Source organism: Hibiscus syriacus, unplaced genomic scaffold, assembly GCF_006381635.1.
Source record: "Hibiscus syriacus cultivar Baekdansim isolate YM2019G1 unplaced genomic scaffold, ASM638163v2 tig00110213_pilon, whole genome shotgun sequence".
In the NCBI taxonomy this organism is placed as follows: domain Eukaryota; kingdom Viridiplantae; phylum Streptophyta; class Magnoliopsida; order Malvales; family Malvaceae; genus Hibiscus; species Hibiscus syriacus.
Window position 1 is genome coordinate 1,886,755 of NW_024062630.1, and position 12,254 is coordinate 1,899,008.

Here is a 12,254-nt window from a genome sequence, read left to right on the forward strand (position 1 = left end):
TTCTAATGTCATTTCGAAAAGAAAAAAAAAACCTAAGCCGTATACGTGTATGTAGCAGAGGAAGGAAGATTATTTTTATGGAAATAAGCGGTTAAACTAAACCTCGTGTTCTGAAGAACCTGACATCAAATGAGCTGTCTTAATTTTGTTTGGCAACCTCGTAACTATTTTTTTATACATTATTAAAATATAGTAGCATCACATGTAACTCGTTGCAAAAGGGAATCTGTTTTCTCGTCTAGCGTCTTTAAGTTTTCAAATAGTTTTTACTCTTCAGTCTCCACTTCTAAGTTCTAACAATCGACCAGAAAAGAAAGAAAAAAAACCCAGACATGGCGGCGGCTTCACTCTCAGCCACCATTCCGATGAAGAACCCATTTTTATCTAAGACCACCGATTTTCTTCATTTCACTTCGAGACAAAGCAGCATTATCAATACCAATATTGGGTCCAAAGCTAAGGAATTAGCTTTCCGATTCTCGAGCTCAAAGGCCTTGCATGTGCCCTTTTCCACTACCGATAAACCCAATACAGCTCCGACTCTCACTGAGACTTTCTCCCGGACCACCAGTTCCAAGTTAGTGTTCACAAAGTGTTTGAAAAAAAAATGACATTGTTCTTGAATTGGGTTTTCTTTTACATTTTATTTTCCAATTAGAGCTCGAGGTATGTTATTATTATCCATGTTTGAAATCTTTTCAGGGTGAAACGCCATACGATTTCGGTGGTCGTCGGGGACGAGAGTGGAATGATAAACAGGATAGCGGGGGTGTTTGCCCGAAGGGGTTACAACATTGAGTCTCTTGCTGTTGGTCTCAACAAGGACAAGGCTCTGTTTACCATCGTTGTCTCCGGTACTGACAAGATTCTCCGACAAGTCGTTGAGCAACTTCACAAGCTTGTTAATGTCATAAAGGTCATAAATTTCAACTTTTTTTACTCCTTTTTTCAACCATGATATAGCTTTTTCAGTATGTTTGTGTTGCATGTTTTTAAGGGATGGAAAAGAGAGGAATCTTAAAAGGGAACTAAAGTATTTAACTTTTTTTTTAGCACGTTTGTGTTCATTGTTTAGTTAAAACCGAATTAACGGATCAAACTGAAATTTAGTTTGGTTAATCGGTTAAGTTATTAAAATATTGGCTTGGGAAATTGTTAAAATAAATTTCAAATTTTAGTTATCGGTTAATTTGGTTCGAAATAAACTAATTATTCAAAATTTTAATATATAATTATATATTTTAATTTTGAGCTCAATGACTCATGATGTTTAAAACTCGATATTTCTATTTTAATCCCAACCCAAAAGGAAGAAAACAAAGACTATAAATAAAAAATATCTAACAAAAAGAACTCATTTTCAATTTATTGCTATTTTGAATCAAAACTAAAAAAAATATTTTTCGAAAATTGACTGAATTAATCTAACTTAGTTTAATTTGATTAATGATATTTGGAAAAAAATGATTCAATTAATGGTTAAAAAATTTAGGAGTTCAATTAATTCAATTTTGAATTGTTTGGTTCAATTATTAACGAACCGACCGTTTGAACACTCATAATATTTGTAGTTAAAAGTGACATTAAGGAAAGGAAAGGAAAAGATAGGTTATTATTATTACTATTATTTGTTGGTAAGGTGTGGAAATGGTTCAATTTCATAATTGTTTTCCATTCAAGTTCTGTTAGGGATGGGCATAGGTGGATAAGGTCAGGTTTTGGTCTTTTCGACCCGACACGAAAATTTTATACTTCTAGTTGATACTTGACTAGACTCAATTTTAGAAGAGTTCCATCCAATTCGAAATCTGATGATGAAAATCTACCCCAACCCTACCTTACTTGACATCAACAATTCAAAATCCTAAATTCACTAAAGAAAAAACTTGCAAACAAAATAAGTTAAAAAAGAAAAGAAAAGAAAATCCAAAAAATAGAGAACAAAGAGAGAAAATACTCTTCTTTTTGGCACGATGGTTAGCGGCAATCGAGGGTTGTTTTTGATGATCCCAACACGGTGGAGGAAAGAGATCATAAACAAAAGAGAAAAATAATATTGGACTAGATTCGTGGACATCATAGTATTTTTTTGCTGAAACAGACATCAAATCTCAAATTAGGAGACTTGAAAGAGGTTGTTAGGATTTTTTTGGAATTCAACGATAACCGACGACAACGACAAATGTAACGGTTTGTGGTGGTTGGTGTGGTTGTCGATGAAGATTCTAGGGTTTCAATAACTTAGAGTAGAGGGATAGAATATGAAGGATGAGAGAGAGTGAAGAAGGAAAAAATGAATAATTGAAATTAAAAAGTGTATTTTATAGTAAAATATTCCAAGTCGGGTCAAGTTCTATATTTTTTTATCTTAAATTTGACTCTGACTCAAACTCGATTATCTCTACCCTAAAGTAGACCCGTCCTATCCCAAACTCGATTTTTAGAGACAAAAACTTTATCTTATAGGGTCAGGTCGGAACCCGTCGAGCCTAGGTCACATGCACATCTCTAAGTTTTGTTAACATAGATTATTAGAATTTCTCTAATTTTCTTTCCTTTGCTTGGGTGGTGTTAAAGCATCAAACATAGAATTTATTTTAGTTGGCTCATAGAATTGATTTATTACCTTGTTTAACAGGTAGACGATATATCAATGGAACCGCATGTAGAACGTGAATTAATGCTTATAAAACTCAACAACAATCCAACCACTCATGCTGAGGTATCGTGTTACGCAAGTATTTCCCTGTTCGGAGCTTCTAATCATTTGAACATCTAAAATTATCTGCTCAATAGATGGAAACTGTTCTCTTAAAGGGTTATTACTAAATAGGAACTTTTGATTTGAAATTCTATTTCCTTTTTCTACATCTGGGCATTCTGTCTTTAATTTGCACTATCCTTTTTAGATAATGTGGCTCGCCGACATCTTCCGAGCAAGCATTGTGGATACTTCAGAACACTTCTTGACTATGCAGGTGATTTTTTATCTTCTATTATTTCATGATTTTGGCAATTAGACATATTTACTCTTTAAATATCTAGACGAGAGTTAAGGTGATATGACTTTACTGAAACCTAAACATTTGTCGAATATCGAATTTGAGTGTCCTTTTGGTGCAAATTATAGCATGTTATATGGTAATGCTGAAATAGGATTCCTGACATCTTATTATGGAATCACAAGAAAAAATGGTCTTTATATTTTGAAGCATTTTTTTGTTCATCTAGTATATTTTATTGCATATGCACATCTCAGGTCACTGGAGACCCAGGGAAGATGGAAGCTGTTCAAAGAAATATGAGCAAGTTTGGGATAAAAGAACTTGCAAGGACTGGGAAGGTATGAAATTCCCACAAACTTGTATCTAATAATTGGAAGGCCCATCGTGATATCAACTACTATAAAGTCTTCAGTGTCTCGAGTCTCTCCACTTTTGCCAATTGATTTAAGTCGGATGCTTAACACATATACTCTAGTGTCTATTTTGTGAACTTAATGCAAATGTGAAAGTTTCATTGAATTATACTGATGTACAAAGATGGACATTGAGGTCTATCAAGCTACTGAATCGTTATGTTCACTAAGATTTGAACATGTCAATCATGATAGATTGCTCTGAGGCGTGAGAAGATGGGGGAGACTGCTCCTTTTTGGGGATTTTCTGCTGCTTCTTATCCAGATCTTGAAGGTAGATCAACTAATGGTGGAGTTATAAGGGATGCAAAACTGCTAGTTGGTGGTGATGTCAATACATACTCAAAGGTAAGCACTTTTATCTTCTACTCAGAACGCTTTGCATGCCTCTTTCTGTTTTGTTTTGTCTTTTTAAGACCTCAAATAACTCAAAATATTTAATTTGAAATTTTAAGTATTTTTCTGAATCAAGTTGGATTTTGCTCACCCCTCGCAATCATGCTTATCTAAGTTTGGTGTTACCTTACCCTATGGGATTTGCATCTTATTTATCCTCTCCTTTCCATTTTATATGCATCATACATATGAAACCTATTAGATTATGAACCTATTAGAGTTTACCAAAGAATGAACACAGCTTGGAGTTGGATTATGATTATGTTTTCTTGCACATTGAACAGTACAAAACTACAAAGGAAGTTGGGAAATTGTAAAGCGACATTTACAAGATGTTGGTTTACTGAGTATTTTTATGTAATCAAAAGTCTCTCGTCTGAGGATAATTCGACGTTGCAAGTAGATTTGAATAGCATGATCAATGTCTTTTGCTGAATCTGCATTATGAATGTTCTACGCACTTTTTTTTTTACTTTTGTGTACTTTCACCATGCATCAAGTTTTTATTTGTTGCATGAAGGGCGATGTATATCCCGTGGAACCTTCGAACAGCTTCCCAGTAAATCAAATTCTTGATGCTCATTGGGGAGTTCTCTATGACGAAGATGTAAGATTTTTTTCCTCCAGTGGCTCTTTATATTATACCAAAAATCTATTTCTCTTAGTCAGTCATTTGTTCCGAGTGATGTGAAGCAGTTTGTGGGGTTTTTCTTTATTTGTATAATGTCATGTTTAGCTTTGTCATTGTTTATCGGTTGAGTCATATATATGTTCAGTCCATTAGTTGCAAATTACGGTAATTCGTTGATCATTAGTTGATAGTAAATTGTTTTCTTGAACTATGTAGCATTCACTTGCTGTTGCATTGCAATGCTTGTACATTCGTTTCTCATGTGTGTCCTTTATGTGTTTCATTCTATGTTTCAGTCAACTGGGATTCGGTCACACACTTTGTCTATGATCGCAAACGACACTCCTGGTGTTCTAAATGTAATTACTGGGGCTATTTCCCGAAGAGGAAATAATATTCAGGTCAGCTTGGTTTTGCTTCATGCTGCATTTTCTATATGCCTTCTGTTCTTTTTCCGGGTAGCTCAGGCAACACTTATCGCAGAGTCTAGCTGTGGGACCTGCTGAAAAAGATGGTCTTTCTCGCATTACAACTGTTGTTCCGGGAACTGATGAGACCATAGGAAAATTGGTTCAGCAACTCCGGAAGTTAGTGGATCTTTACGAGGTGAGAGACATATGATAAGATGATTCATAGAATAATTACGGACATATACTACATTGCGCTACTGGATTTCCCGAATTCCAACTTCATAATCTGAATTGGCAAATGGCTTACTTCAATAATCTGCTGCAGGTGCAGGATATGACACACTTACCATTTGCGGAGCGGGAGCTAATGTTGATAAAAGTTGCTGTGAACCCTGCTGCTCGCCGGGAAGTCCTTGACATCGCTAGCATATTCCGAGCTAAAGCTGTTGATGTGTCTGATCACACAATTACTATTGAGGTCACACCTTTTTCTACCTTAATTCGATGAATTACCGCCTTCTCCTGCTATATAAAATCTTCAGAATCTATTCTTGGATGATCGTTTGGCTTTTGATTATAGTTTCTATCATCATCGTGTCAGCATCGTCATTATCTAAGGTAGTCTGGTTCTCTCTGCAGCTGACAGGTGATTTAAACAAGATGGTTGCTCTTCAGGGATTATTAGAGCCCTATGGAATCTGTGAGGTTTGTGGCTTAAGTTTCTTAACAAATTTTATAACTAGCATATATCGAGTATGTGCAGCTAGAGAAGAGGTTTAGATAACCTTGATTTGGTGTGAAGTTTCAGTATTTATTTGTTTTGATGGTCAATGTCCCATGGGAATTTCAGTATTCTCCACCGGCTATATGGTTCTTCAACCTTTATTCATTTAGTGATTTCGTTTAATGTGTTGAAGGTGGCTCGGACTGGACGAGTGGCACTGGTGCGAGAGTCGGGCGTGGATTCGACTTATCTCCGTGGATATTCTCTCCCTTTCTAGTTCTATCTTTTACATGTATAGCTTGGTGGTCCTCTGGCAAAGGCAAGTAAAGGTCTAGTGTATCATATATAAAGATCTTTCTTGTCATCTTTACCCTGAGAATTTTAAGCAAATAGATCGGTGTTGGTCACCTTTGTTTCTGAATTGTGAACAAAATTTACAAATCCCAACAATGGCAACATTCCAATTGGAACAAGCAAAACAAAATCAGATTGACGAAAGGAATGCCGAAACTCAATCATAAAACAAACAATGGCAACACTCGGCAGTCCACTCCAACTACCTAACTTTTCCTAACCAAGCCCTTAATACTCACCTTTCCTTCTTGCTTTGCTTGTACTCGCCTACCCTCTAACTTTACCTCCCTCCATCTCTATTATTTTTCATTGCTTTCAAAATTCGCATTCACATTTCCAAGGTTTTTTATTTTTATTTTTATCAAACATAAATTATTATATATGGATTCAAATTCTTTTTTGGCCCAATTGTTTTCTTTTCTTATTTATAAAAATAAGATATTGAATCACGTTAATTATATGTATTTTATTTTATGTTAATATTATTTCAATATATTTTTTTTCGTTTATAAATTTCTAATCTTAATCATTTAGAGATGGAGAGTACAAAAGTAAGGAAAGTCCCTTCAATTACATTGGTTAGGACCCTTGAAACACCCATCACTTGTCAGAGGTCGTACCATAGACCCAAATGAGTAATTCTACAATTCAAAACAACAACAGACAATCAAAAAGAAGTTGAAGCACACCAAACTCGGAAGTCTAAAGAGGAGGTGATAAGTAAAATGAATTCAAAACTTTATCATATATCGACTTAAGTTTTAATTAATAATTAAATTTGATTTTTATATATTTCTAATGTTGAAGACCACTTTATAATTAAATTTATTTAAAAAAATTATGAAATAAGATTTATGGTGATTATGTATTTGACTCTATAAATATATAATAGTTTTTAATCTTTAGATATATGTGAGAGTAAATTATTGAAGATATGTAATCTTTTTGAACCCTTATTTTGAGAAATGATAGAATGTTAGAAAAGTTTTGATAATACAACGGATTTGCGAAATATAACGAGTTTTTGGATACATAAAATTTTATGTATTTAAACTCATTGTTATTTTAATTTTAATAATGGGTTCTTTTCATTTCATTTATGGAGACAGAGAGAGTTAAACCACAATAAATTTCATTTTTTTTGTGCGTGATATATTTCATTTTAACCCCACTTTTGATTCAATTTTTCACTTTTAAATTCCTAACAACTCGTATTGATAGGTTATAGTTCAGGGCTCATGATGATGTGATCATGTGTAGTTGTTCACTTTGGAGATAATTTTATAATGTAGATTGTGGTAGTAAGATAGGAGATATGCAAGTGACGTTTTAATTTTCAGTTATAGGAGAATAAATTCTTATTCAATTATGCTTTAACAATATTTAATTTATGTAAAATTAGAAGTTATTAAGAATCCGTCAATCGATGGTAAAATGAAATGTTATTCAAATCTATAAATATATGAGTTTTAGAATTATGATAGAAATAATATTTATTGAATTTTTATTTGACAAACAAGTTTTGTAGTGATTGATGCTGGGAAAAATTTGGTAATATATTAGAGTTTGTTAAGTATACCAAGTTTTTAGAATATATGGATTTTATGTATTTGAACTTTGTTTTCTTTATTTTTTATAATGATTTTTTTTCATTTATAAAAGTAGACACGATTGAATCACGTTAAATTGTATGATTTATGTGTAATTTATTTTATGTTAATTATCTTTAGGTTTCAAATTCGTAACCCACTTCACTTCAACCGAACCACCATATCCGCAAGAGTTAGAAGGAAGAAGGTGGTTTGGGCTCCCAAAGGATGAGTTGTGAAGTATCTGGACGGGGAGAATGAAATGAATTCTTGGTTGATGAATATGAATGTAGAATATATAGTAACCAAAGTGAATAAAATTCTAAAAAAGAAAGTTTGGTCAGTCTAACATTCTTTAGTTCTGGTTTTCATGGTAAGAACGTTCGGTTGGTCCGCTGTTATCAAAATCTACCATTCAATCCAAATCCAACGCTCACTTCCCCATACAATGTCAAACACCCTACTTTCTTCAAACAACACATTCTCCTGCTTCTTTTTAAGTTCACGTTGCTGGAAAATCTCACCATTTCACCGTTACAAAAATAGCTTAAATACCAATGTATTCGGCCCTGGGAAGCAGGACGCGGCTTCGACGAATTCTTCCGTTACACCAAAGATTTCAGGTTACTCGTTCGTTTTCCTTTCATTTCTTTTAGTTAAAAGCATTTGGTAGAGTTATCATGTTAAAAGCATTTGTATGTGGATGCCGCATTTTGTTGGAGAATTTGCCTCTGTTTCTCAAAAAGTATTGTGAAAAATTAAGATGTCTATTTTAAACATATATTCTAAAAGACGATTGATTGTTAGATATGAAGAATTAATTAGGGTGTTTTGATAATTTTAGATCTAAAAACATTTTGTTAAATGTTATGATCGAATAGAATTTGTTAAGTGACCTCATTGGTTAATAGAAGTGTTATACTCTCTATAGATTATGGATTTAAGTAAATATACCTACAGATGTGTGTGTGCTTTATAAATGATTAAAAAGAATCCTACACATATACTATATTGTAATAACTTTAAACTATTAAACAAATTTACTATCAAACATAACGTAGATGGCATTGGGTGAAGACAGGGCTTAACATGTGATAATATGTGAAAAAGCATATTTTAATTTTTGTGTTTGGGTTGCAAAACTTATGTAAAATGTATTCTTTTTATTTAGATATCTCTTATTCTTTATTATTTCTCATATAAAAAATACTTTCAGCTTTAAAAATATTTTCTTAATTAGACCTTAATCATTAAACTTATCAAGCGGCTTCAATAGTTAAAGAGGTTATTATTCTTTTTAGAGGTCATATATTCGAACAGTTGTATATACAAGATGTGTGTGCATTGTAAATAATAAAAAAGATTTTAAATAAATATTATCTTATAATCATTCAAACTATTAAAAAAAACTTTTCAACCGTAACGAAAAATGGATCTTAATTCTCATCCAATGCTACATCATATCATAGTTCCAAAATTTCGATTTTCACATGATTTGTTTTTATGTATTAGGTAGTAATTTAGGGGTAAAGAGAGAAGGGTTCAGCGTTATTTAGGTGGTTGATTCTTAGCCGAAATTAATGAAGGAATGAAGGTTGAATTGGGAGAAGTAATAAGTTGGGAACGGGCAAGTCAATCAGCTACCAATCTTAAGAGAGTTTATGTGGAAACCAAGACTGGTAGATGATCCGGATCTCACTACTCCAGGCTAAATAATACAAACAATTTATTTTCTTGTTAACCCTTACATTGCTCAAACTTTGTAATGTGATCCTTAAAAAAATCATAAATTTGTAAATTAATTCAATAATACATATTTTAACTCTCACAACAATTTATAATTTATTTATGGTTTTAAAACAAAAGTTCCCACTTTACCCTTGTCTATATTTATATTTAATAGTGTTACGTGGAAGGGACCGATATGTGCCATACTTACGTATTCTATGTGTAATAAGTATATAGATACAAACATTCAATACTTCATTTGAATGTTTACCAATTCTATCTCGGGTTCAGCTTAGTTAGTGTGGAAGTAACCCAGATGAAAGAATAAGTTCAATTATATACTAATCATATGTAGGGATGAGTATGGTTCAAGTAATCTTTTACCACTCAAATTTAGTTCGAGTATTATATTTTTTATTCATCACTTGATCCAACTTAGTGCCTGAATTTCAATTCAATTTTTGAAGTAGAAATTTACATTTTATGTGACTCCACACAAGTATATATATAATTACTATTTTTATTAGTGAAGTAGAGATCTAGTTAAAAAAATATAAAGAAAGATATATTATTACAATTATTTTTAAATATATAACGGATAATTGTACTAGTATTTTTCATTCTAATTTTGATTATACCCGACCTGATATGATTCTTAAAAAAATTGATCTGGGGTTCAAAAAATTCTTAAAAACTCATACTTAATCATGTTCGCGTATAAATATGTAAAAAATTATAACTATATAAATGTATTTAATTAATATTCAAAGATAGGATGATAACATATTAAAATTTAAATTTATTTTTTATTCTTATATAATAGTTTTAAACTTAAAAAAATATTTGGAAATAGAAAATATAATAATAACAATAATAATCACTCTTAACGAAGAGATTTAAAGTAATATAAATAAACTTTTATTTTTTACAAATAAAATGAACCCAATTAGAAAGCACTTTGGACTTGGCTGCTTGTTGTGAAGAAAATAGAGAACGAAGCGAAAGGCCACCTGTGAGTTGAGCTCTTCAAAGTTGAAGCCTAGTTACATGCCCAACTCAACTTCATTTCTCAATATTATTAAGAGTTAATCTTCGAATTATGATACTCATTTTAATTTGGTCTTTAAAATATAAAATATTTTATATTACTCTTCAAACCATGATACTAATTCTAAATTAATCCTTAAATTTTAAAGTATTCTATACAATCCTTAAACTATTAGTATTGTTCTATTTTGATCATTTTATCAACATATCGTTAATTCTGTTGATTAAAAAAATAAATCTTTTTTGAAGTTTCTAAGAATTGATTCCGTGACCTAAAAATATTTAATCTACTTTTGAAGATTTGAGATTTTTTTATGTCACGTATTCAATTCTCAATACCTTTAAATTTTAATTAATTTTTTAAATAAGTTGAGTTAATGACATATTAACAGAAAGATAAAAATGAAATGATATTTATAGTTTGAGGACTGTTATATAATATGCTAAAATTTAGAGACTAGTTTAGAAGGAGAGTCATAGTTTGGAGACTTATATAAAAAATTTAAAGTTTAAGGAATATATTTGTAGAGTGTGTGTTCTTTACCAATATTAAAAAAATTCTAAATATATATTACCTTATAATATTTTATACTTTATAGGTTATTGATAGTTTAAATAATGTATTAAAAAAATTCCCCAAAGATTAAATTGGAAAATGCTTGCCCTTTGCTACACCTGGCTTACAGGATGGGACATTTTGCTTGGTCCACTCTTTGTTCATTAAGTACACCTATTATTCCACAATATTTCTACCATTAGTTTGTTTCAAATCATATAGACCTCATTCATTAACCGTCTTGTCTAGCCAGATAAAATACTATAATATATATATTTATATATTATTTTTTTAATAATTTAAAATGATTATAAGATAATATTTATTCATAATTTTTTAAAATATATTAATAATGTATATATTTAACATATATAATTATTAAAACTTAAAATCTCGAAAAAAATATAACACTTATTATAATCACCAAAATTACTCAATAATTTAATAACATAATGATTTAAATATATAGGACAAACAATAATATTAAATTTTTTAATTCCATGACAACGAAACATCTTTGTCCCTCCTCTCTCATCTTTGACCACAACACAGCTATCTATCTAATCAAATGAACAGTCACAGTGAGAGACCACCGCACCCTTTAACAGTCTATCCAAAACCATAAAACTTTGAATGATGAGGGACCCATGCATCTGGTGACAAAGACAATTGCAAATGAGTTTTTTTTTTAATCTTCAATCTCTGAAACACGTGCCTGAAATTTGTACTTTCCTCAATAAACCTGCACGATCTTATTAATTCGAGTTAAAAACATTCTCCTTTGAATAATATGTAAGTCAGTAAGAGGCCCTTGAGAAAACTTACTAGTTTTTTCATTCACTTCCAGCATATCTAACATAAAGGGTTAGTTTCAAGAACTTTCTAGCACACTGTTTCAAAATAATAAGAAGTATTTTCCTCATTTATATTTTAGATACATAGCAAACTTCGTATTATTTTCTCCTCATCAAGTATGTGTAATCATTATGCATGTGTTGAAGACTAATATATATATGATTATTTTGCTCGTTCCAATTGTGAAATATTCATCAGAACCTTGCACAATAACTCATCCAAGACATTACTAATGAGCTGCAACTCTTGGTAATAAGTAGTATTATTTACTTTTGTTTATGTTCTTATTGAAGCTACATAGGCTCAAAGAAAAACATGAAAACCTTAGGTGCTTCATAAAAATGGTACGTTATGCATAGTGAGAAGCATAGCAATATTTATGCATTCTATATGTTTTATTTGCTTCTCAGTTAATAATTTTCTGCATGAGATTGAAGAACTAAGGATTCTTTAGCTTCGTTGGTACTTTCATGAGAATAACTAGTTGTTCCAGTATAGCTGTTCTAAAAGTGTTTGTAAATAAGAATTGAGTTAGTTATTGACAAA

General features: G+C 31.3%; 1 protein-coding gene across 1 annotated transcript; it reads left to right on the forward strand.

Annotated features, from left to right (window-relative positions):
- The first annotated feature begins 332 nt into the window (after window positions 1-332).
- Window positions 333-5,856, forward strand: LOC120113712 (acetolactate synthase small subunit 1, chloroplastic-like). The gene is made up of 12 exons (XM_039134771.1): window positions 333-577; window positions 703-916; window positions 2,639-2,722; window positions 2,910-2,978; window positions 3,260-3,343; window positions 3,614-3,766; window positions 4,335-4,421; window positions 4,742-4,846; window positions 4,929-5,051; window positions 5,181-5,333; window positions 5,495-5,560; window positions 5,773-5,856. The coding sequence occupies exons 1-12, from the start codon at window positions 333-335 to the stop codon at window positions 5,854-5,856; spliced, it is 1,467 nt and encodes a 488-aa protein (XP_038990702.1).
- The last annotated feature ends 6,398 nt before the right edge of the window (window positions 5,857-12,254 follow it).

What these genes read in the sequence shown, in the direction of transcription:
- LOC120113712 (XM_039134771.1), top strand. Translation starts at nt 333, where the DNA reads ATGGCGGCGGCTTCACTCTCAGCCACCATTCCGATGAAGAACCCATTT. An exon ending in TCCCGGACCACCAGTTCCAA is followed by an intron (nt 578 to 702) that starts GTTAGTGTTCAC and finishes AAATCTTTTCAG; the next exon opens with GGTGAAACGCCATACGATTT. An exon ending in AACTTGCAAGGACTGGGAAG is followed by an intron (nt 3,344 to 3,613) that starts GTATGAAATTCC and finishes CAATCATGATAG; the next exon opens with ATTGCTCTGAGGCGTGAGAA.